The sequence below is a fragment of the Microcaecilia unicolor genome, chromosome 8 (genome assembly GCF_901765095.1).
Source record: "Microcaecilia unicolor chromosome 8, aMicUni1.1, whole genome shotgun sequence".
Classification (NCBI taxonomy): Eukaryota; Metazoa; Chordata; class Amphibia; order Gymnophiona; family Siphonopidae; genus Microcaecilia; species Microcaecilia unicolor.
In genome coordinates, this window is record NC_044038.1 from 199,731,993 (window position 1) to 199,757,367 (window position 25,375).

The window sequence follows — 25,375 nt, forward strand, 5'->3', positions numbered from 1 at the left end:
CTTCTTTTCCCTTAGAGATAGATACCTGTGTACTTACCCCAAGCTTTCTTGAATGCTAAAACTTGTGTTTGGTTGTATGCACCCCCCCCCCCCTCAACTCTCTCTAGATCTATCTGAGGTTTAGATCACTGAGGTAACCTTGATCGAGGTCTTAAAAGTAGCTATGAACTCGAGTGGGGGATCCAAGATGGCGATCGAGCAGGAAGCAGGAGTGGAACGCTCTGCTTGAGTTTTAAGTTCTTACTCTCTTTCTGACTACACGAGCATGCCAAAGAGAAAGGGCAAGCCGAAGGGACCTCCCCTCTCCAGGCTAGAGACCCCCTCTTTGGGGCAAACTTCCATTTCTGCTTTTTTGGTGTCTACGCCGACGGGCGTTTCCGCAGCCAGGGCAGGGAAGAGCCCCGGCTTGGAGAGCGAAATTTCGCTCAGCCCGCAAGGACCAATAACTCCCCCACTGCCACAAGTAGATGGGGCCGGAGTACCGATTGAAAATACAGACTCGAAGGGGCGGCAGACCCTGTCGAAAAAGATGGTAGAAGATCTGTCTTTGTTGGGGGATGATATCCAGGTTTCGCCAGGATTGGCGTTAGGAGAAGCAACGACGAGGGGGACCCGGAACGGTAGTCTCGAGGAGGAAGCCTCGCTGTGTGCAACAGTACAACATAACAGGCCTAGCCTAATTTGAACCAATTATTACATTATGTCTCATTCGATCTATTACTTGAGACAAATTATACCTGTTGGTCACAACATATATTAAATTATCTTTTTCTGAACGATAAACTGTTTTAAATGTTCAGGATTTAAGAAAACATATTTAACACCAAGATATTTGATGTTGCATTTACATGGGTAGTTCAGGTTGAAAGAGGCTCCTAGAGCCAACGTTGCAGATCGAAGTGCCAAAAACTCTTTTCTCCTGACTTGCGTCTGTTTTGTAACGTCTGGGAACACCCAGATTTTGCCCCCATTTTATGGGGTTTGTAGGTTTCTCAGCGCAATTTTCCTAACATTTTCCAAGTCCTGATGAAAAATAAATGATACCAAAAGAGTTTGGCTTCAGTTAACTCTGTTAATGAGGATTCCAATAGTTATGATACGTTAAGGTCATTTCCCTCGTGTTGAATATCGCATTCTTTTTCTTTCACCTTTTTCATTGGAAGATAATATATTTTGTTCAGCGGAGGTATATTATCTTCAGAAAATTTCAAATTTTCTAAAAGATATCTTTTGAAAATTTCATGCGGTGGGTAGATTGGAGTCTTAGGGAAATTCAAGAAACGTAGGTTTAATTTCCTATTAAAATTCTCAAAGTGTTCCAACCTCCCATGTATCAAAGTATTATGTTGTATTAATTTTACAGTAGTTTCCTTCAACTTGATATTTTCTTCAGATAGATGATTTATCTTATCTGTGACATCATTTTTCATAGTAGTAAAAGAAGAAGTCAAAGTCTGAACATTTACTACTAAAGATTCTATCTTACTTGTTGATGCCAGAACAGTCTGGAGCATCCCCCATATTGCCTCAAGTGTTACCGGCGCAATTTGAGCCTCCGATGGTAGAAGGACCTCGGGAGAGGTTTCAGCTATAGGGCCCAGATGAGATACCAGTCCTCCACTTTCGTGGGTTCGTGATTCAACTCTAGAGCTGGTCTCTGCCGGTTGCGGCGGAGGAGAACGCGTTGGGGGGGACAACGATATGTCCTGTCCCTGGAGTACGGCTTCTCCTTGCGCTCGTTGCTCAGTGGGAACTCCCAACGCCTGACTGGTTCTCGCGAGATAACCTCGATTGTTTGCTGGGTTGGTGTCAATGTAAGAACCGGCTGGGCTCCCGTTCTAATAAAAGCCTTCCTCTTGGTATGAGGCCATCGTGGCAAACCAGTAAGAAGAAAAACGTTGTTTAAACAACTGTAGAAAACACTTGAGAAAGGTTTAACTCCAGCAGAGGTTCCTCGAGGTTATTCGCGGTAGAATGTTGTGGCCGCCATCTTGCTCCGCCCCCTGTTTAATAAACTTTGAAGGAGATTTTCAAATACCCAGAAGATTCTTTGCCTCCATTGCAAAAAATATATTACCTTAAATTACAAGGGAAAATTCTCAATCGGCTCCTACTGAGTTACAAATATCTTCTGATTCCTTGTCATCAAGCAGATGAAGCCATTACGTATGGTTATGTCCATCAACCAGCAGGGGAGATAGAGAGCACTCAAACTTTCACAGTGCCCTCTTGGCCAGCTAGCTCCACTGCCTCTTCAGTATTCTCTATCTCCCTTAGCAGGGTGGCTGCAGCTTGTTCGAGCTCCAGAAAAATCTGCCGGGAGGTGGTTCCTGGCTTGCCAGTTGTTAACCGGGGTGTTGGAGGCTATAGCAGCTTCACTTTAAAGGCACATAGGTTAGCCCTTTCCCTGCCTTACCATCCATACCTCTGTGGATGTGGACATATTGCCTTGCTTTCCCTATCCTTACCCACCAACAGTGGAGGCAGGCATATAGGTTCGCCCTTCCCTGCCTTTCCCACTCATCTGAGCCTCCGGAGTCTTCAATACCTCTGCTTTCCTCACAGCTTAAAAAAAAAGGTTGCGTCGCGTTTTTAAACGCAGAGACGCTGGAACAGAGGTTTTGACCTGATTATCAGCAGGATCGTAGTTGTACACTAGATCCTTTGAGGTAAGAGTGTTTTCCAACTCCTCCGGGGTGGGCCCGCGATCGGGGCGATTTTGGCGCGAAACCGCCATTTTGGATTTTACCGCCGTTTTTCGGTGATGGCTGCGGACAATGTAAAGCGCTGTTCCACTTGTGCAAGCGCAAATCAGCAGCAGGGCTCTGTAAATCGTGCTGTATTGGCGTAGGAGCCGGCCCGAGCATGGCGAGCGATGTTTCTTCCCGCTCTGAGCTGGCAGCGGGCGCCATTTTGCTTACACCACATGGCGCGGCCTCCGTGGACACGGAGAGACCTGAGCCGGGTGGGGCACCTCGAGATGAGGTTATTTCAGGAGTGGCTAGCACCGGACAGGATTTGGGTGCCCAGGGTGAGATTTTCTCCCTGGATTTTGTGCTTTTGCTGCATAAAGCATACATGATGAAAGAGCCCTTCCTCAAGGGTCGCCTGAGGCTCCTCTGATTGCCCCCCCCCCCCCCCCCCCCCGATGGATTCTGGCCTGGGACTGCCCAGTGAGGCTTTTTCCCGGATGCTGGCCTAAAGATAAGCGCAGAAGGGTAATTCCCCTTCAGATTGTGGTGCACCTTTCCCCCCCCCCACCCCCCCCCCCCCCCACCCCCGTGGTCGGGGTGTGAGGATTCGGAGAAACTCTGACAGACGTTCTGGTCTGAGGAACCAGAGTCAGGTGCGGATTTACCACAGGATCTGGATGATCCCTCCGCGGTGAGGATTTCCACCGTGATGAGCTGCCAAGCGCTTATTTCAGATACCCTGCAGGCCCTCTCGATTGAAGATCCTGACAGTGGCATGGCCTCCTCGGGTAATCCCAGGATGGCTAGTACCAAGAAAGCTGCTCGGGCCTTCCCTTTGCATGACTCCATCCTAGAGCTTGTTTCGGCTCAGTGGGCTGACCCCGAGGGACCTTTGAGAGTTTCCAGGGCTATGGGGCATATACCCTCTGCGTGAGGGACATATGGCTCGTTTTCAAATGCCTACAGTGGATGCCCTAGTCACTGCGGTGACAAAGAGAACTACCCTCCCTGTTGAAGGAGGTGTTGCCCTGAAGGATGTTCAAGACCGTAGGCTGGAAACAGCGTTGAAACGGTCCTTTGAAATTGCAGGTCTCACTGTTCGGGCGTCTGCATGCAGCTGTTATGCTGTGAGAGCCTGCCTAGCTTGGCTGCAACAGGCAGTGGCTCAGCCCGGAGATGGAGCGGAGCCCTTCTTGGATGTGGCTCCGCTGATGGAGGTGGCCTTGTCCTTTCTGGCTGATGCCCTTTATGACCTTGTCAGAGCTTCGGCTAAACAAATGGCAGTAGCAGTGGTGGCTCGCCGTCGTCTGTGGCTACGACACTGGGCAGCGGACATGGCCTCTAAGCAAAGGTTGGTGAAGTTGCCTTTTCAAGGACTTCTCCTATTTGGTGAGGAGTTAGAGAAAATTGTGAAAGGCCTGGGTGATTCAAAACCCCAGCGCTTGCCCGAAGATAGGCAGAGGCCTTCCTTCAAGGGCCAGGCGGTCCACTCCTCGTACAGACCTCGCTTCCGTGAAGCTAGAAGGTACCGCCCGGGGCGTTCTGCTGGGTTCACTTCACGTGCCCGTGGTCAGCAGAGGAACTCCTTTTGCTCGGACAAGCGTTCCGCAGCCGGTGGCTCAAGACCAGGAGTTCAGGGGCGACCCTCTCGATGGTGCGCCGGCCCTCTCCTCGATGCCTGTCATCGGAGGACGGCTTTCCCTCTTTGTCGAGGAGTGGGCCAATATTTCCTCAGATCAGTGGGTTCTGGACCTGATCAGAGATGGATACAGAATAGAATTCAATGCCCCAGTAAGAGATGTGTTTGTGGAGTCCCGAAGCGGTTCTGCCGTCAAACGGGCGGCGGTGGAGGAGACTTTACAAGGTCTGATTCAGTTAGGGGCAGTGACCCCGGTGCCTCCCGCCGAGCAAGGCTGCGGCTGATACTCCATCTACTTTGTGGTGCTGCGAAAAGGTGGGTCCTTTTGCCCTATTCTGGACTTAAAAGAAGTGAACAAGTCCTTGAGAGTGCGGCATTTCCACATGGAATCCCTGCGCTCCGTCATTGCGGCGGTTCAGCCAGGAGAGTTTCTCACGTCTCTAGACCTGAAAGAAGCTTACTTGCACATTCCGATTTGGCCCCCGCACCAGAAGTTTCTGAGGTTTGCGGTGTTGGGGAAAACATTCTCAGTTCAGGGCCTTGCCTTTGGCCTCGCCACAGCTCCCCGAACCTTTTCGAAGGTAATGGTGGTAGTAGCTGCTTTCTCAGGCGAGAAGGTATCAGGGTTCACCCGTACTATGACGACTGGCTCATCAGAGCAGACTCTGCAACAGAGAGCTTACAAGCTACAGCCAGAGTGGTCTCAGTACTGCAATCTCTAGGCTGGGTCGTCAATATGGCCAAAAGTCACCTGTCCCCTTCACAATCTCTAGAGTTTTTGGGGGCCAGGTTCGACACAGTCTCGGGCTATGTGTTCCTACCTGAGCTAAGGCGGTGCAAGCTTCAGAATCAGGTCCGTCTGCTCCTGAGGATGCCCCGCCCGCGAGCTTGGGACATTGTCCAGCTGCTGGGATCGATGACAGCCACGATGGAAGTGGTACCCTGGGCGAGAGCGCACCTGAGACCTCTACTACTTACTACTACTACTTAACATTTCTAAAGCGCTACTAGGGTTACGCAGTGCTGTACAATTTAACATGGAAGGACAGTCCCTGCTCAAGGAGCTTACAATCTAAAAAGACAGGTGTACAATCTAAAGACAAGTGTAGAGTCCGTCTGGTAGGTGATACTATATTTCATGAGAGGTTAGGTGCCGAACGCGGCATTGAAGAGGTGAGTTTAAGCAGAGATTTGAAAATGGGTAGGGAGGGAGCCTGGCGTAGGGGTTGAGGAAGATTGTTCCAGGCAAAGGGTGAGGCAAGGCAGAATGAGCGGAGCCTGGAGTTGGCAGTGGTGGAGAAGGGAACTTACAGGAGGGATTTGTCCTGTGAGCGGAGGTTACGGGCGGGGACATAGGGGGAGATCAGGGTAGAGAGGTAGTGAGGAGCTGCAGACCGGGTGCATTTGTAGGTAAGGAGGAGAAGCTTGAATTGTATGCGGTATCTGATCGGAAGCCAGTGAAGTGATTTGAGGAGAGGAGTGCTGTGAGTATATCGGTTCTGGCGGAATATAAGACGTGCAGCAGCGTTCTGAACGGATTGAAGGGGGGATAGATGGCTACGTGGGAGGCCGGTGAGGAGTAGGTTGCAGTAGTCAAGGCGAGAGGTAATGAGAGCATGGACGAGAGTTCGTGTGGTTTGCTCAGATAGGAAAGGGCGAATTTTGCTGATGTTGAAGAGGAAGAAGCGACAGGTCTTGGCAGTCTGTTGGATATGCGCAGTGAAGGAGAGGGAGGAGTCGAAGATGACTCCGAGGTTGCGGGCAGATGGGACGGGGAGGATGAGGGTGTTATCAACTGAGATAGATACCTCTACAGTATTCCCTACTCCGGAGATGGTCTCCTATTTCTCAGGATTACCAATGCAGACTTACTTGGCTCCCTGCGGCCCGTCTCAGCATGGAGTGGTGGCTCTCGGACAGGATGCTGCGGCGAGGAATGCCGCTGACGCTCCCCGTTTAGTGCCTAGTGGTAACAGATGCCAGCCTGAAGGGCTGGGGCGCACACTGCAAGGGAAGCATGCCCAGGGTCTATGGACACCCGAGGAGTCGGAGTGGTCCATCAACCGCCTAGAGTTGAAAGCGGTGTTTGAGGTGCTTCTGGCCTTTCAAGTGACCCTGGAAGGATTGGCTGTCAGAGTGATGTCGGACAACACGACAACGGTGGCCTATATAAATTGACAAGGCGGAACAAGGTGCAGAGCACTAGCCGCGCAGGCCGAACTAGATTTGCCACTGGGCCGAGCTGCATCTTCAGTGTCTGTCGGCAGCTCATATTGCAGGTCAGAGCAATGTGCAGGCCGATTATCTGAGCAGGCATCAGATCGATCCAGCAGAATGGAATCTGGCAGACAAAGTATTCCTGCAGATCTGTGCCAAATGGGGCAAGCCCGTGATGGATCTAATGGCGACAAGTGCCAATACCAAAGTCCCGTGCTTCTTCAGCAGACGGAGAGATCCTCGCTCGGCGGGGTTGGATGCCTTGGCTCAACCCTGGCCTCCGGGTCTACTTTATGTGTTTCCCCCATGGCCCTTGATAGGGCGCCTGCTCTTGCGGATTCGGCTGCACCCAGGAGAAGTGGTCCTCATCGCCCCGGATTGGCCAAGGAGACCTTGGTATGCAGACCTCCGACAGATGCTCCTGGAGGCTCCTCTGCCTTTACCTCTGGTACCGAACCTGTTGACTCAGGGACCGGTAGCCATGGAGGACGCCGGCCGCTTTGGTCTTACGGCATGGCTATTGAGAGGGCGCAATTGAGGGATAAAGGTTATTCCAATAAAGTTATTTCCACTCTCCTGCAAGCCCGCAAGCGGTCCACTTCCGTGGCTTATGCCAGGATTTGGTGCCTGTTTGAGTCTTGGTGTGCTTCCAGAGCCATTGTTCCAACGCGGGCTTCTGTCTCGCCGATTCTGGACTTCTTGCAGGAAGGTGTACAAAAAGGCTTGGCCTATAATTCCCTGCGGGTGCAGGTGGCAGCGTTGTCCTCCCTTCGTGGTAAGGTGGAAGGCGTGTCTTTGGCTGCTCACCCAGATGTGGCACAGTTTCTTAGAGGGGTGCTTCGGCTCCGACCTCCAGTGCGAGCACCCTGTCCAGCTTGGAACCTGGGGCTAGTTTTGAAAACCCTGCAGGCATCTCCTTTTGAGCCGCTTCGGTGAGCATCGGAGAAAGACTTGACACTGAAGGCCGTTTTTCTGGTGGCCATTACCTCGGTGAGACGGGTGTCAGAGCTCCAGGCGCTGTCCTGTAGAGACCCATTTCTACAATTTTCAGAGTCCGGTGTCACGGTTCGGACCGTGCCTTCCTTTATGCCTAAGGTGGTTTCAGCCTTTCACTTAAACCAGCCTATTTTCTTGCCCTCTTTTTCAGAGGAAGAGTTTCCAGAATCTTTTGGGCAGCTGCACCTTTTGGATGTGCGCAGGACTCTGCTTGCAGTATCTGCGAGTTACTAACTCTTTCAGGACTTCTGATCATCTGTTTGTTTTGCTATCCGGTTCTCGCAGAGGGTCTCCAGCGTCTAAAGCCACTATTGCCCGCTGGCTCAAAGAAACTATCTTTTCAGCTTATCTGCTGGCCGGCAGGGTTCCGCCTGTAGCCTTTAAGGCACATTCTACTAGAGCGATTTCTTCCTCTTGGGCTGAAACTGGAGCACTCTCTCTTCAAGAGATATGCAGTGCAGCAACATGGGCTTCTAAGCTCTCCTTTGCCCGACATTATAGGCTGGATGTGGCTGCCAGGAGGGATGCGCGTTTTGGTGCACAAGTGCTAGCGCGTGGTGTGGCTTGTTCCCACCCTATCTAGGGATTGCTTTGTTACATCCCATACGTAATGGCTTCATCTGCTTGATGACAAGGAAGGGAAAATTAGGTTCTTACCTTGGTAATTTTCTTTCCTTTAGTCATAGCAGATGAAGCCATGAGCCCTCCCTGTATGATTGTCTGTCTGCTGTGAATCTGTTTTTCAGGTTCTGTTCTAATTTCCTGAAGTTCCTTCCTTGGGAGAAAGTTGGAAAACAATCTTCAGGATTCATGTTCAGTTTAAATTTAGGAGGATGTGTTCATTCCCTCCAGCATGTTTTTTTGGAGGATGTGTTGATTCTCTCCAGGAGGCGCGTGTGTTCCCCTCCACTTATACAATAAGGGGGATGAGTTTATTCCCTCCAGGAGGATGTGCATTCCCTCCTTTATGAGTTCATGCCCTTGTGATGGGCCATCATTCACTGTGAGGAAAGCTCTTGTGATTCCCATTGCGGTTTGCCATACTGCTTTGGAAGCTTCAAATACTGAAGAGGCAGTGGAGATAGCTGGCCAAGAGGGCACTGTGAAAGTTTGAGTTCTCTCTATCTCCCCTGCTGGTTGATGAACATAACCCATACGTAATGGCTTCATCTGCTATGACTAAAGGAAAGAAAATTACCAAGGTAAGAACCTAATTTTCCCATCCACAGAGTTAGAGGATGATAACACTGATATCTTTGTCTTAAATTCAGTTTCAAACAGTTGGTTGTCATCCAACACATTAAAATAGTTAGTTCTTTTCAGGAAGCTCTTAAAAAAACTATTGATTGGAAGTATAAATTGATTGTCATCAGCATATAAAGCTTGAAATTTAAATCCAAACAATAAAGTAATCAACATATGGTAATAAAAATGTATTAAAAAGTGCAGGAAACTTGTGGTATCCCAGTGTCCACATGCTTCTGTTCTGACATGTTTTCACCTAATACTACTGAGAAATTTCTACTTCCATAGCGTCCCCAGATCAATCCAGAGACTTGTGGTTTATGCCCCTCCTCTAGCAGGTTAGATAGAACTCCGAAGTTCGCCACAAGAGGGCATGTGCAGCCAATCTAACTTCAGTATTTTCTGTATCTAGCAGGTAGAAGGGTGCATAAAGTGCAGCTCTGTGGCCTGAGGCTCCTATCCCGTTCCCTCGGGTGTGTTGAGCCTTCTTTGGGGTTGAGGTACTGGAGCACATTCTGGGATACAACTGGTAGTGCCAGGTCCCTACCCTTCTCCCCCGGTCAGCCTGTGTTGAGGATTTTGGCTATATTCCTCTCCTGCCTCTTTAAAAAAAAAAAAAAAAAAACCTGACGAAGAGATTCAGGCGGAACAGCTTCCTCTCCAGCCCAAGTGTGACTGATTTTGTCTTGAAAGCGTTCACCAGCTGCTGGGAATGTGAGCAGGGCTGTGCTGTAGCGAAGGTACATAAGTACATAAGTAATGCCACACTGGGAAAAGACCAAGGGTCCATCGAGCCCAGCATCCTGTCCACGACAGCGGCCAATCCAGGCCAAGGGCACCTGGCAAGCATCCCAAACTTACAAACATTCCACACATGTTATTCCTGGTAGGATTTTTGGGGCGCCATGTCGGTTCCTTCAGAAGCGGTTAAGCGCTGTTCGCGCTGCGGGGCACGGAGGTTGGCATTGGGAGCCTGCGAGGCTTGTTCCTCACCCGCTACCATGACCCGGGATGTTGGTTTTGCAATGGTAGAAGTGTCTGCCGTTTTCACCTGAATTTGTTCTTTTATTACATCAGGCCTTTTTATTAAAGTCAGCTCAAGCTGTCTCTCCTCCTTCCTTTCACGCTGCTTTTGAGGAGCAATTTCCTAAGAAATGAAAACTTTTTGTTTCGCAGGATTTGGAGAATGTAATCCTCTTGGGACTTGTCGGAGGTTTTTTTTATCTGTGTATTTTGACTGTTCCTTCTTTTTCCAGGGAGATCTATTCTGCGGAATAGACTTCCCTGCAACCGTTGGATGTGAAGCACGTCCTTAAGTGCAATTTTAGTAATACCATCGATTTCATGCGGTGTGATCATCTTTTTGTCCACTTTGCGGATCCCTGGAAGGGTTTGTTGGCCTCCAAAGTGACAGTGGCTTGGTGGCTTAAGGAGGCTATTTCTTCGGCTTAACTTTCTGTGGGGTAGATCTGCTCCCATGCATGTCGAGTCTCATTCTGCCAGGTCTTTGGCGACTTTTTTGGCAGAGTCTAGGGCAGCTTCGTTGGCAGAGCTCTGTCGGTCAGCAGTGTGGTCGTCTTCTCATTCCTTTGTTAAGCATTACTATTTGGATGCATTTGCTTGAGCAGATGCTTCCTTTGGGACCTCAGTTCTCGCTGTAGGGATATCACAGTCCCTTCCCTCCTAAGGATTGCTTTTGTACATCCCATGAGCCATTGGCCTGTATTTCTGTCAAAGACCTTATCTTGAAGGCTGTTCCTCATGGCTAGATCGTCAGTGAGGCGAGTGTTGGAATTGCAGGCTTTTGTCCTGTAGAGCTCCCTTTTTTGGAGTTCCTGGTGGATCATGTGGTTTTGAGACCGGTTCCCATTCTGCTGAAGGTTTTGACAGCCTTTCATGTCATTCACTCTTTGGTCATTCCAACCCTGGGGGCTTCCAGCGGTTCGGTGGAGCAGAGGTAATTACGTAAACAGATGTCAGAAGAGTATTGAAGGAAGTATGTATGGTGACCAGAGGAGTTTTCGCCTGTCGGACCATCTTTTTGTTCTGCTTGGCAGTGATCATAGAGGTTTGGCCATGCCTAAGGCTATGTTGGCCAGATGGATTAAAGAAGCAATTGGTTTGGCATACATTCTGAAAGGCAGATCCATTCCGGATTGAATTAAAGCTCATTCTACTAGAGGACAGGCTGCATCCTGGGTGGAGGTTTCTTTTGTTTTTTCGTGGTGGATATTTGCAGGCGGCCACGTGGTCCTCTTTGCATTCGTTTGTCAGACATTACAGAGTGGATGTCCAGGCATGTTGAGACATGATTTTTGGTCGGCGGGAGTTGGCAGGGCTATTAGGGTCCCTCCTTTAATTGACTGCTTTGGTACTTCCCATCAGTTTTGCTGGGCCGGTCTGGAGGGACACTAAGGAAGGACAAATTAGGTCCTACCTACTAATTTGGTTTCCTTTATTCCCTCTGGAATGGCCCAGCTCCTCTACTAGGCAGATTGTATTTGGTTTGGTAGTCGTTTCTCTTTGGGGGACAGTGGTAGTTTCTCAAAAAAAAAAAAATTAAATCATACACAAAGATAATTAGTTTGTCTTGCTTTGCTACTGATATATACTGAGACTTGCTAGGGCTGAGCTGGGCTCTTATTGGCTCTCTCAAGAAACATTGTTCTTCGTCTCCACCTGCTGGAAGTTGTGCACAACCCATCAGTTCTGCTGGGCCTGTTCAGAGGGACTAAAGGAAAGCAAATTAACAGGTAGGACCTAATTTCTCCTTTTTTGACAGCCGTTATAAAATACTCGTGTAGTTTTTAAACCAGAGGCATCTATTCAGCCACCTGTACAAAGTTAATCCTTTTAGCCTTGCTTTCATTTATTAACTTGATGTGCTGCTCAAAACTACAAATTGAATTTTAAGATGGGCAATGATTGTTAGGGGCATAGAAAAATATTGATAGGCCATTATCCCCAGTATTATTGCATAATGATTACCCTTAGCTGCTTATAACAGTTAACTTCTTTAACATGTTTGATCCCTCTCTAATTTTCTTTTTAAACCTAATCTATTTGTCATGCTACATGAATTAATATATTGAAATATATTTACACAATGAATAGATCTACTTGACTTAAGTGTTTCTTGATAACTAAGCATATTACTCTGAGGACATTTAAAAAATAGGATACAAGGGATTAGACTTTTTTATATTTAAAGCAAAAAATTAATTTCTTTTGCTGTGTAGTTATTTTATAATGCATTTTGGCTATTGTTTGTTTCTTAAGATAGGCTTCAAAAGAAGCGTCTCCCATCAAACAGAAGGGCTTGCCCATTCCATACGTTTCTGGTATCACAAAGCTGAAGTTTTCCTTGCTTTAAAATGTAGAATATTGTGCTAGTTTAAAATAAAAGACAGAGAAGTTAAGTAACACACACTTTATTCTTATCCCAGGAATTTGCATCTAGTGAAAGTTTGCTACTGTCCGAGACTTCAGTTTTGCCTCGGGAGGAACTGTACGCATCTTGTTCTTTGTCCTCTCAACCACCATGTGCTTTGGGGCTTATGCTACATGATCTTGATCCACTACTTCCTTCCTCCAGCTCTGCAAATCATTTAGATCTACAGGGAGAAACCATCATAACCTCTAATGGTGTGTCAGGTAAAGAGCAGTTTCAGATCTTGGATTTTGCTTATGCTTTCTCCAAATTTTTTATCTTAAAAATCAAACTTGTACTCTTATGAAAGCTATCTCTACCTTATGTAAGTGATTAAGGACCTGATGATCAGAAGTCCCATGCTGATCCAAACAGCGCTCTAAAATTAGCACTGGAACTGCGCGGGGCAATTACACCCCTATGATCAGAGCTAATAGCATGCAAATTTAGGCATGCTATTAGCCCTGATAATAAGGTAAAAGTGTGGGAGGATTGCTCAGGCACAATCCTGCCACACTTGTTTGACAGGTCTGGGCTGTTAAAAACCAGGCCCCCTCCACCCTATTGATGAGGCCCATTGTTGTCTGGTTATAATTGTCTTTCTGATCAGCGTCTTATCGGGTTTTTAAAAAAGCACTATTACAAAAAGCCGGTGGGTCTCCAGACCCTCAGCCTCCTGTCGTCTGGGGTGGGAGTGGGGACACTTGGCCACCATGCCTCATCGACGGGGGGATCTGGGGTCCAATGGACCCCCAGGACACGGTGGCAGCCCAGGCTGCCTGACTGATGAAGGGGGGGGGGGGGGATAGAAGGGAGCCTTAACCCTAATGCCAGCTCAGAGCTGACATAGGGTTAAGACGCTATTCAGCCCCTACAAACGGAGCGCTGTTCTCTGATGTCTGGTGCAGGCGCTGATTGCTGTGCCAGACCCCTCTGATCATATGTGAAAAGGTAAATGTGGGCACTAGTCCGGTGGCTTCTAATGCATGCATTTACTTTTGATCATCGGGGGCCTAAGTGATTAAAGCATTCTACCTTGGCTTTTTGTAATATTGTTTTTTTTAATCCTGATAAGAGTATTAGATGCTGATCAGAAAGCCAGGTGAACTTGTCTATTAAAATTCTTAATCACATAACCAGGCAACAGACACCATTATAATAATCCCATGCCATGCCTTATCCTCTCTCTGTCTTTGTTCCCCCCCCCCCCCCCCCCCCACACACACACACACTATGAAGCGTCACCCTCTCTCCCCTCCTCACTATTCAGCATCATCCTGTATCCTCCCTCTCCCTCTCCGTCACCATTCATCCAGGGCTAGAGTTAGACATGCCTGGGTCTAGGGCAGAAATAAGGAGGGGCCCTCTCCCCCCCCCCTGATTTCCCCACCCACCATTACTACTGCACATAAAACAACTTTAAATGACTTCTTCACACAGAAAACAAAGACGGACCTTCACCAAATACAGAGCAAGGGATCACAAATTAGAAATAGAAAAACGAATACTAAAACTGAGCTGGGAACCCCAAGAAGTTAAACTTGACAAGTACTGGAAAAATAAAAACAGAAATGCACTTCATTTTGTATTGAACACAATTGGTGGCATAATCTTGAATGGGGGGCGCTGGGCCCCCCACTTTGGGCTTAGCCCCCTCCCCCCCCAAATGGAGATATCTGCTTTGCTATGGCTAGTGGGGATTCCTAAGCCTCATTGGCTGATAACTTCCTCCCCCTCTTCAGTTCCAGAGACCAGAATTCTCCAAGCTCTGTAGTAGAGAGCTGCACGAGAACGAGGATAGCAGGAATCCCATGGGGATTCCCTCCAGGTTGCAAGCATGGACCGAGGTCTTCGGGGATCCCATGGGGATGGACCCAGGTCCTACGGAGTTCCCGTGGAACCATAAGGCGAACCGAGCTTTGCTTTCCCTCCCCTGAGCCGCAGGGTGCCCTCTCTGCACATACCTCAAGGCACCCTGGTGATCTAGTGGCTTTTCTCGGGGCAGGAAGGATCCCCACTCTTTTCTGCCTGCTGCTGCTGATCCTCTCACTGCTGCCACTTGTTTAAAATGCCTGGCCTTGGCTGTGACTGTAAATGTTTGCATACTTCCACCTCTAGTCTTGGAGTTTTGCGTAGACTCTTTCGGCTGTTGAAGCTTACCTCACTCTGGAGCCTTGCTTAGTTAAGTTTATGGCCATACTGCTTTGTTTAGCCTTGGTTTCAGCTATAGAGCCTTCCTAGCTCTGGCTCTGGCAGTAGAGCCTGGTCTGCTCTCGGTTTCGGCCATGGGATCTTGGTTAGCTCCGCCTTTGTCCATTGAGCCTGGCCTACTTCTGATTACATGCAGAGGGCTTATCTGGCCCAGCTTTGGTCACAGGTCTCCGTGCAGCCTTGCTTATCTCAGACGTTGTCCAAGCTCTTTGGCCAGGCAGTCTTGACTAGCTCCACCTTTGTCCACTCAGCCTTGCCTAGTCCCAGTGTTTTCGGGGCAGCCTTATCTAGCTCGACTTCATCCAACTATGGCTAGCTGCTGATTCAGCAGGGCAGTCTTGCATAGCTCCGGCTTCGTCCGTGGAGCCATGCCTAGCTACGGCTTTGTAAGTGGTGCCTTGTCTAGTTTTGACTGTGTCTATAGAGCCTTGCATAGCTACGACTGAGATGGGAGACCTTGCGCTGCCTTCGGTTGGGGTTGGCGTTCCTTCTCTGGCTGACGTCTTGGGCTTATTTTCCCGGTCCGGTGGGACCGCATCTGGGGCTGGCTTAGTTTTGCCCTTTTGGGTCTTGTGCCGACTAGCTGTTGACCTTTGTTCTGTAATGGCTACTGCGTTACCTCCTTGTTGGTGGGCCTAGCTCCGGCTCTTTCCAGGAGCGCATCGGTTGTGCTGACTTCTTCCGGCTTACGTGGTGTATACTATGGAGTCTTTTCTATGTAGAGGCTCTTCCTTTCTCCCAGTGGAGGGTCCCTGGATCAACTAGCTCCTGCTTGTTTATTGGTTCATGGATGGGCCTAAGAGCTACTCTGCGGAGCTCTGCTCCATTTGGGTTTATTTCTTTTGTGCACTCCTCGATGGTTCAGGTGGAGTCTGCCATAACCAGCTGATAGCTTAGGTTGCGCATTCTCTTTTGCGGGTTCTTTTCTAATAATTTGAGGCTGCGGCTGGATACGTTCCCTTGCCTACTACCTTTGCGGTAGAGTCTTGCTGTTCGTTGGTTCTGGTCCGGAGGCCTTTCCTGTGTGGGGTTCTCTGTCACATGAGATTCCATGCAGGCCAAATTTCAGTAAGGATATCCTGTTTACTAATGGGTTCATCTTAACTGTTGTTGTAGTGTGCTTTGGGAAACCTGGTGTTTATAAAGATTGGAAGTAAAGTTAAACTCTCCTTTCATTGGGGCACATGAAACCACATCTTCACTTCATCTTTTGTACAAGTGGATTATTCAGTTTTGAGCATGTTTCAGGGACAAGTGGTTTTCATAAGTCAAAATAATAAAAATAAATATTTCATGCCGATCTCTTTCTTTAGGGGAGGGAACAAGGTGATGGCCCGTGCAGTGGGGGCTGGGTGGGCCGGGGGCTGGGATGGAGGAGATTATTTGTGGCGGGGATGGGTTAGATTTTTGTCGCCATGCAACTTTCTACTCAGCAGCCAACAGCAATGTTTGTTTATTATAGAGGCTTGATATACCACACTGGGTTCACAGTTTTGGACGTGTCACTACGACCTCGCTTGCTGTATGCATTTCTGTTACTACACTGAAAGAGAAGGGACTGCACGTTCTTCAAAATTGTTTTTCTTGGAGTATTAAACACTGAAGTACTCGATATACTGTTGGAAGACTCCTGAAGAAGGTGCTACGTCGCCGAAACACTGCTGTGTCGAGTCGACCTGTTATAATAAACATTATACTTTTTTCAAATATGTCTCCCTTATTGATTGGAAAGAGCCTATCTTCCCCCACTCTTCTCTTTTTTCACAGTGGCTACTGCATGGTTTGCAATATTAAAAACAAAAATTTTCCAGGGAAGAATATGGAAGGGAGAGGTGGACAGAGCAGGTCAGCCAAAAAGCTTGTGTTTTTTTTTTTTAGTAGGGATTTGAATTGGGGTAGGAGGGTTCTAGACTGTTTAAAGCCAGTTTGGCTTTCATGCATGCATGGAAACCAAACATGGGGTGAGGGGCAGTGGTAGCTTGGGGATACTGCCATGATCTGCAGAGCTTGGAGATTTCTGGCTTCCGGACTGACGGAGGTCTTCAGTTGGCGGGGAACCCCACCAGCTCAGGTATTTATATTTTCCATTGGGGTGGTGAGAAAATTTGGTGCCCACCCTTTTTGGGCTTCAGCTCCCCCCCCCCCCCCCCCCCCCCCGTCAACTGTCTGGCTATATCACTGAATACAATACAAAAGCATCTGTGATGCAAAATATCCCAATGCTAACATATTCTAGTTAGCAAATTCAAAATAAAACACTTTTTTCTACCTTTGTTGTCTAGACGTTTTGTTTTTCCGTCATCTTGGTCCCAGTTTCTCTTTTCTACTTTGCTGCTACGAATTCTCGTTCCAGTCTGTCCATTATTCTTTTTTTCCTCTTTTCTCTCTTGTTCCATTCCCTCACTATGTCTGTCTCTAACATTGATTTTTACCTTTCAGCTCTTTCCTCCCTTATTTTCTTTTCTGCCTTTGTCCACTCAAATTTCACCCTTTCACCTTTCTCTTTTTTAAAAATATTCAGCTACCTCTGTTTTCCATCTCCTCTTGGTCCCTAGCTCTCCCATTTCCCATCTCACTGCTTTCCTAGCTGCCTGTTTCCTTCCATCTACTCTCCATTACCACATTTCTAACTCTGTAATTACTATTCTCTGAGGACAAGCAGGCTGCTTGTTCTCACGACTGGGTTGACGTCCACGGCAGCCCCTACCAACCAGAACAAAAACTTTGCGGGCGGTCCCGCACGCAGGGCACGCCCACAGCGCATGCACGGCCGTCTTCCTGCCCGTGCGCGACCGTTCCCTCTCAGTTTTTTTCGATTCCGCGCTGGAGAGAGATGTGTTAACGTCTCTCTCTTTGTCAGCCCCGGAAACCGGAATTGCGGCCTAGCCGCGAGTTTTCTTTCTCTTTTCGTGCGCGTTCGCGCCTCTTTTCTTTCCTTTTTCTGTTAAAAAAAAAAAGGCAGTTTGTCCCCTCATCGTCTTTAGCTGCGGGGGCGCCTCGGCTGCGCGGTCATGTCTTTTTTCGGGTGTGCTTTTCACCGCCACCATCGACGACTTTGACTTCGCAGACGCGATTTTTCCGTCGATGTCCTTGAAGGTCCCGAGCGGATTCAAGAAGTGTGGTCGGTGCGGCCGGCAGATCTCGCAAACCGATACCCACGCTTGGTGCCTCCAGTGCCTTGGGCCGGAGCATAATACCAAGACGTGCACCTTGTGTCTCAGCTTGCGGAAGCGGACACAGGTGGCGAGGCAAGTTCTTCGGGACCGTCTTTTTGGAACTTGCGCCAGCCCCTCGACATTGACTGCATCGGTGTCGACGGCCGGATCTTCGGTACCGGTACTGATGTCGACGGCCGGATCTTCGGTACCGATGTCGACGAAATCGGCACTGACGATGGCACTGACCCCAGGAGTACAGGTACCGTTGGCCCGCCGTTCCACCGGCGACGGTGAGCGGCCGCGTGGGCAATCGGCCCTGGCCACTCCCTCTACCCAGGGCCATCGGGACCGAACCCTGTCAGACCTGATCCCTCGAGGCCGGGGGGAGGGGGTTCTACCTCCTCTTCATCTCTGCCGCCGAGCGCCGATGACGGGCACCGAAAGAAGACAAAAAAGCACCGTCATCGGTCGCCCACGGCGCACGGGACTACCAGCTCCGGCGCCTCCAGAGATGATTCGACACAGAGGAAGCGGCAGTGCCGAGAGGAACATTCCCCCTCGGTTGAAGAGGTGTCGATGCGTCAGTCCATGGGTACTTCGGTATCGTCTCCTGGACCCGAGCAGCTTCCGACACCCACACCGGCCCCCTGCCTTTCCCGACAGCGGGCCTTGACGAGTGCCTCCGAGCCATCCTTCCAGGGATTCTGGAAGGGCTGATGCGCCAGGCTTTTCCGGCACCGGGGGTGCTTGCGCTCCCGGCGCCGTTGATGGAGGTGCCGGCGTGCTCTAGCCCGATGCCGAGGTCTCCGACGCCACTTGCGGTACTGGTGTCGACCGCCACGCAGGTGGAATCCCCGTCGACGTCGATGGAGGGAGCTTCATCCTCGCCGGCACGGGAGTCCACCGCTCGACGCCATCATCGAGGACATGGTTCCTCGCAGTCGAGACGGGCCCGATTCAGGTCTGAGCTGCAAGAGCTCATGTCCGACACCGAGGAAGAGGCCTCGTGGGGGGAGGAGGAGGACCCCAGATATTTCTTCTCAGAGGAGTCTGAGGGCCTTCCCTCCGACCCCACTCCTTCACCGGAGAGGAAGCTCTCGCCCCCTGAGAGCCTCTCCTTTGCCTCCTTCGTCAGGGATATGTCTATTTGCATTCCCTTCCCCGTGGTCTCTGTGGATGAGCCGAGGGCTGAGATGCTCGAGGTCCTCAACTATCCATCACCACCTAGAGAGTCTTCCACGGTGCCGTTGCACAATGTCCTCAAAGAGACACTGCTTCGGAACTGGCTGAAGCCCTTATCTAACCCCACCATCCCCAAGAAAGCGGAGTCCCAATACAGGATCCACTCTGACCCAGAGTTGATGCGGCCTCAATTGCCTCATGACTCGGCAGTCGTGGACTGGCACGGAGTTCGAGGGATACCGCCTCGGTGCCCCCAGGGCGGGAGTCTCGCACTCTGGACTCGTTTGGGAGGAAGGCCTACCAATCTTCCATGCTCGTCGCCCACATCCAGTCATACCAGCTCTACACGAGCATTCACATGCGGAACAATGTGAAGCAACTGGCGGACCTGGTCGACAAGCTCCCTCCGGAGCAGTCCAGGCCTTTTCAGGAGGTGGTCAGGCAGCTGAAGGCGTGCGAAAGTTCCTGTCCAGGGGTATCTATGACACCTGTGATGTGGCATCTCGAGCTGTGGCCCAAGGTATAGTGATGCGCAGACTCTCCTGGCTGCGTGCCTCTGACCTGGACAACCGCACCCAGCAAAGACTGGCGGATGTCCCTTGCCGGGGGGATAACATATTTGGTGAGAAGGTCGAGCAGTTGGTGGAGCAACTACACCAGCGGGAAACCGCTCTTGACAAGCTCTCCCACCGGGCGCCTTCAGCATCCACCTCTGCAGGTGTACGTTTTTCCCGGGCCAGGCAGGCTGCGCCCTACGCCTACAACAAGCGTAGGTACACCCAGCCGGCCCGAAGGCCTCAGGCACAGGGACAGTCCCAGCGTGCTCGTTCCCGTCAACAGCGTGCGCCTAAGCAGCCCCCTGCGCCTCCACAGCAAAAGCCGGGGACGGGTTTTTGACTGGATCCATGGGAACATAGCCGCCATCAAAGTGTCCGTACCGGACGACCTGCCGGTCGCGGGGAGGTTGAAAGTTTTTCACCAAAGGTGGCCTCTGATAACCTCCAACCAGTGGGTTCTCCAAATAGTGCGGTGCGGATACACCCTGAATTTGGCCTCCACTCCACCAAATTGCCCACCGGGAGCCCAATCCTTCAGCTCCCATCACAGGCAGGTACTTGCAGAGGAACTCTCCGCCCTTCTCAGCGCCAGTGCGGTCGAGCCCGTGCCACCCGGGCAGGAAGGGCAGGGATTCTATTCCAGGTACTTCCTTGTGGAAAAGAAAACAGGGGGGATGCGCCCCATCCTAGACCTGAGAGGCCTGAACAAATACCTGGTCAAAGAGAAGTTCAGGATGCTTTCCTTAGGCACCCTTCTACCAATGATTCAGAAAGACGATTGGCTATGTTCCCTGGATTTAAAGGACGCTTACACTCACATCCCGATACTGCCAACTCACAGACAGTATCTCCGATTCCGTCTGGGGACACGGCAGTTTCAGTATTGTGTGCTGCCCTTTGGGCTCGCCTCTGCACCACGGGTATTCACGAAGTGTCTCGTGGTGGTTGCGGCGTATCTACGCAAGCGGGGAGTGCATGTGTTCCCGTATCTCGACGATTGGCTGGTCAAGAGCACCTCAGAGGCAGGAGCTCTTCGGTCCATGCAGTGTACTATCCACCTTCTGGAGCTGCTGGGGTTTGTGATAAATTACCCGGTCCCATCTCCAGCCAGTCCAATCTCTGGAATTCATAGGAGCGCTGCTGAATTCTCAGACGGCTCAGGCCTTCCTTACTGAAGCAAGGGCCCAGAACCTTCTATCCCTTGCCTCTCAGACCAGAGCGTCTCAGCAGGTCACAGCTCGGCAGATGTTGAGACTCCTGGGTCATATAGCCTCCACGGTTCATGTGACTCCCATGTCTCGCCTTCACATGAGACCTGCTCAATGGATCCTAGCTTCCCAGTGGTGTCAAGCTACCGGGAATCTAGAGGATATCATCCGTCTGTCCATCAGTTGCTGCAATTCGCTGCACTGGTGGACCATTCGGACCAATTTGACCCTGGGACGTCCATTCCAAATTCCGCAGCCCACGAAAGTGTTGACGACGGATGCATCTCGCCTGGGGTGGGGAGCTCATGTCGATGGACTTCACACCCAGGGTCTGTGGTCCCTCCGGGAACAGGATCTTCAGATCAACCTCCTGGAGCTCCAAGCGGTCTGGAACGCGCTGAAGGCCTTCAGAGATCAGCTGTCCTATCAAATCATCCAAATTCGGACAGACAATCAGGTTGCAATGTATTACATCAACAAGCAGGGGGGCACCGGATCTCGCCCCCTGTGTCAGGAAGCCGTCGGGATGTGGCTTTGGGCTTGCCAGTTCGGCATGCTTCTCCAAGCCACATACCTGGCGGGCGTAAACAACAGTCTGGCCGACAGACTGAGCAGAGTCATGCAACCGCACGAGTGGTCGCTCCATTCCAGAGTGGTACGCAAGATCTTCCGAGAGTGGGGCACTCCCTCGGTGGACCTTTTCGCCTCTCAGACCAACCACAAGCTGCCTCTGTTCTGTTCCAGACTACAGGCACATGGCAGACTAGCGTCGGATGCCTTTCTCCTCCATTGGGGGACCGGCCTCCTGTATGCTTATCCTCCCATACCTTTAGTGGGGAAGACTTTACTGAAGCTCAAGCAAGACCACAGCACCATGATTCTGATAGCGCCTTTTTGGCCCCATCAGATCTGGTTCCCTCTACTTCTGGAGTTGTCCTCCGAAGAACCGTGGAGATTGGAGTGTTTTCCGACTCTCATTTCGCAGAACGACGGAGCGCTTCTGCACCCCAACCTTCAGTCTCTGGCTCTCACGGCCTGGATGTTGAGGGCGTAGACTTTGCTTCGTTGGGTCTGTCTGAGGGTGTCTCCCGCGTCTTGCTTGCCTCTAGAAAGGATTCCACTAAACCTTGTTCTTGTCCTGCACAGAACCTGCTTGAATACCTTCTGCACTTATCAGAGTCTGGCCTCAAGACCAACTCAGTAAGGAATCACCTTAGTGCGTGCGATTAGTGCTTACCATTACCGTGTAGAGGGTAAAGCCATCTCTGGAGAGCCTTTAGTCGTTCGATTCATGAGAGGCTTGCTTTTGTCAAGGCCCCCTGTCAATCCTCCTGCAGTGTCATGGGATCTCAACGTCGTCCTCACCCAGCTGATGAAACCTCCTTTTGAGCCACTGAATACCTGCCATCTGAAGTACTTGACCTGGAAGGTCATTTTCTTGGTGGCAGTTACTTCAGCTCGTAGAGTCAGTGAGTTGCAGGCCCTGGTAGCTCATGCTCCTTATACCAAATTTCATCACAACAGAGTAGTACTGCGCACTTACCCTAAGTTTCTGCCAAAGGTGGTGTCGGAGTTCCATCTTAACCAGTCAGTTGTCTTGCCAACATTCTTTCCCAGACCGCATACCCGCCCTGCTGAACGTCAGTTGCACACATTGGACTGCAAGCGAGCATTGGCCTTCTATCTGGAGCGGACACAGCCCCACATACAGTCCGCCCAATTGTTTATTTCTTTCGACCCCAATAGGAAAGGTGTTGCTGTCGGGAAACGCACCATCTCCAATTGGCTAGCATATTGCATTTCCTTCACTTACGCCCAGGCTGGGCTGGCTCTTGAGGGTCATGTCACGGCTCATAGAGCCATGGCAGCGTCAGTGGCCCACTTGAAGTCAGCCACTATTGAAGAGATCTGCAAGGCTGCGACGTGGTCATCTGTCCACACATTCACATCACATTACTGCCTCCAGCAGGATACCCGACGCGACAGTCGGTTCGGGCAGTCGGTGCTGCAGAATCTGTTTGGGGTTTGAATCCAACTCCACCCTCCAGGACCCGATTTTATTCTGTTCAGGCTGCATTCTCAGTTAGTTGTTCTTCGTAGGTCAATTTCTGTTATGCCTTCGCCGTTGCGAGGTTCAATTGACCTGGGTTCTTGTTTTGAGTGAGCCTGAGAGCTAGGGATACCCCAGTTGTGAGAACAAGCAGCCTGCTTGTCCTCGGAGAAAGCGAATGATACATACCTGTAGCAGGTGTTCTCCGAGGACAGCAGGCTGATTGTTCTCACATACCCTCCCTCCTTCCCTTTAGAGTTGTGGTTTTCCTCATTCCTTTGCTTGTCATTCAACTGAACGGGAACCGTCGCGCACGGGCGGGAAGACGGCCGCGCATGCGTGGTGGGCGTGCCCTGCGTGCGGGACCGCCCGCGAAGTTTTTGTTCCGGTTGGTGGTGGCTGCCGTGGACGTCAACCCAGTCGTGAGAACAATCAGCCTGCTGTCCTCGGAGAACACCTGCTACAGGTATGTATCATTCGCTTTCTTCTCTCACTCATCTTCTTGCCACCCTGCTTTTGACCTTTCCTACATGGTTCCAGAATTCCCTCTCCCTCTCTTCACTCCTGTAGTCCACTCCACTCTTATTGCCTGATCTCTTCATTACTCCCTTTCTTTTCTGTTTTTCTTCTTCCTTCCTCCCTTAGTGCAGCATCTCTTTTCTCCCTTCATCCATTTTTCAACATTTCTTCCTCCTTTCCACCCCCAAGTCCAACTTCTTTCTCCCCCCCCCTCCCCCCCCCCCCCTCCCCCCCGGACGGCATGTCTTTCCTTTCTCTCTATCCCCGTCCAGTGTTTCCCTCCCCTTCCGGTCTACTTTTAAAATGCATTTTACTTCGCAGGGTGTTGCTGGCACGGCTGTGAATTCTGATGTGCTGCCTGTGGCCCGCTTGGTGCTTTCCTTTCGGGGGCGGGAGGGGAGCAACGGACTACGGCAGAAGGAAAGTGTTGAGGGGGTCGCAGGCAGCACATCAGAATCTCTCCCCCACCCCCAGGAAGAAAAATGTATTTTAAAAGTAGACCAGCAAGGTGAGGGGAGGTTTTGGTAGCTGCAAGAAGGGGGAAGACATGCCATCCCACTGTGGAGCCCAGGGCAGCTGCCCTATTTGCTCCCCCTTAGCGCCAGTCCACCACCACCATAGTGTCCCCCTTCCCAGTGGCTGACACGTTCACTGTCTCCTCAGCTGGTTCTGCACGACAATGGTTGCAATAGCAAATAGAAGGCAGTCATGGGGCCATTGCCCTGTGTGCACCACTGCTGTCACGCCCCCTCTGAAACAGGAAGGTATATCAGAGGGGTTTGACCAACAGAAGCAGTAACAGCATGCCCAGGGCAATGGGATGTAGCACTGATCAGGTTCTGGGCTTGGACAGATAGCCAGTGTGAATTGCTTCGAGTGCCAGTGACCTGGATAGAGGTCAGCTCAGGAGGGAAGGTGGGGTCGGATTCAGGGGGAGTGCGGGTAAGACAACACTCAACCTTACTGCAGTATAAAAGTGAGAAAAAGGGCCAAGTGTCCTCTGTTTCTATGGCTGAACTCTAGAATAACAGTCTGTCATTGATTGTTTTCCACCTCTGCCAGGATGGGTGTCAGCTGGTGGTTTGTAATGAAACTGGCAGCCAGCAGTGGTAAGCAAAGTTCAGTGATGACATCTTTGCCGTAAGGGCTCTCTATCTGCCAAGTATAAATATTCGTCAGCTGAAGATGGGGCGAGGGAGAGAGATTGGATAGTGGTTGAACAGGAGAGAGGTAGGGAGTGAAGAAAGGAGAGATGTTGGAGGGGAGGGTGGGAGAGTTTCTGGACAGTGAGAAGGGAGGAAAGGAAGAGAGATGGACAGGCTTGGTGGGAGATAGGTGTGGGGGCAAAAGGGAAGAGAGCACAAAAAGGTTAAAGGGGGCAGTGAGAGAAGAGAACAAGAGAACGTTTGTGAGAAGGAGATACGAATTGGGGAAGAAGATTGTGAGTATGTGGTAAGCAAAGGAGATAAGAATCTGCTTTGGACAATGAGAAGAGAGATACGAGAGCAAAAGTGTGGGAGGGGAAATTAAGGATGGAAACAGAATTATGAGTCATGATGTGCGTGCAGTGATTTGTGGACTCTGGGTTTCACACAGGCAAAGTTTTTTGACTTCCATTTGTCATGTTTGATTAGCCCTGGCTTAAACTGTGTTTACGTTTTGGTATTGAAGGAGAGGTTGTCCTCTGTTTGGGTTGCCTAAGAAAGAAATAACTGATTATATACATATATTTTGTTTTCTTTCCTTTGCTTCATTTTTAAAGAACTGCGGAGATCTAGCTGTGGCATCTCTAAAATGGATGAAGTTGTAAGTTCTCAGTCTTCTCTGACATTAGAATCTGAATCAAATCTTGAAAGCAGTTCTCCTGGTATGTTGTGTTTTTATATATATATATATATATATATACCTATATATGCACATGTATATGTATTTTCTGTAGGGATATTAATAAAAGGGCACATCAAATCTGTAGTAGAATACCAGAACACTTTTTCTTATTCTTAATTCATAATTTTGAAATGTAATAGTTCCTTGTTTATGTTCTACATTTTAAAACAGTACCTGTTGCAAAATGCATATGGAAAAATCTTTTTGTAAATCGTGGTCTTGGTGTTTATTGCCGCATAGTCATTTACAAGGATCTTTGTATCCAGCTCAGTTTCTGGCGCATAGGAAACCATATGTACCCAATTGGCTTTCCTTAGCGTCCCTCCGGACCGGCCCAACGAGTGACTAATGGGTTGTGCACACCTTCCAGCAGGTGGAGACTG

At 50.0% G+C, this 25,375-nt stretch overlaps 1 protein-coding gene across 5 annotated transcripts in view; it reads left to right on the plus strand.

Moving 5' to 3' along the window:
* The window catches only part of DIDO1 (death inducer-obliterator 1), a 366,889-nt gene that overhangs the window by 43,683 nt on the left and 297,831 nt on the right, over nucleotides 1-25,375 (plus strand). For 2 of the 5 annotated variants that reach the window (XM_030213636.1, XM_030213635.1), the window contains 2 exons: nucleotides 12,237-12,444; nucleotides 24,868-24,972. In XM_030213636.1, coding sequence (XP_030069496.1) covers nucleotides 12,348-12,444; nucleotides 24,868-24,972 — 202 coding nt within the window. In that variant the 5' untranslated portion in view covers nucleotides 12,237-12,347. Of the gene's footprint in view, nucleotides 1-12,236; nucleotides 12,445-24,867; nucleotides 24,973-25,375 lie in introns of those variants that run through there. The other 3 variants (XM_030213637.1, XM_030213638.1, XM_030213639.1) reach the window with 3 other exon arrangements.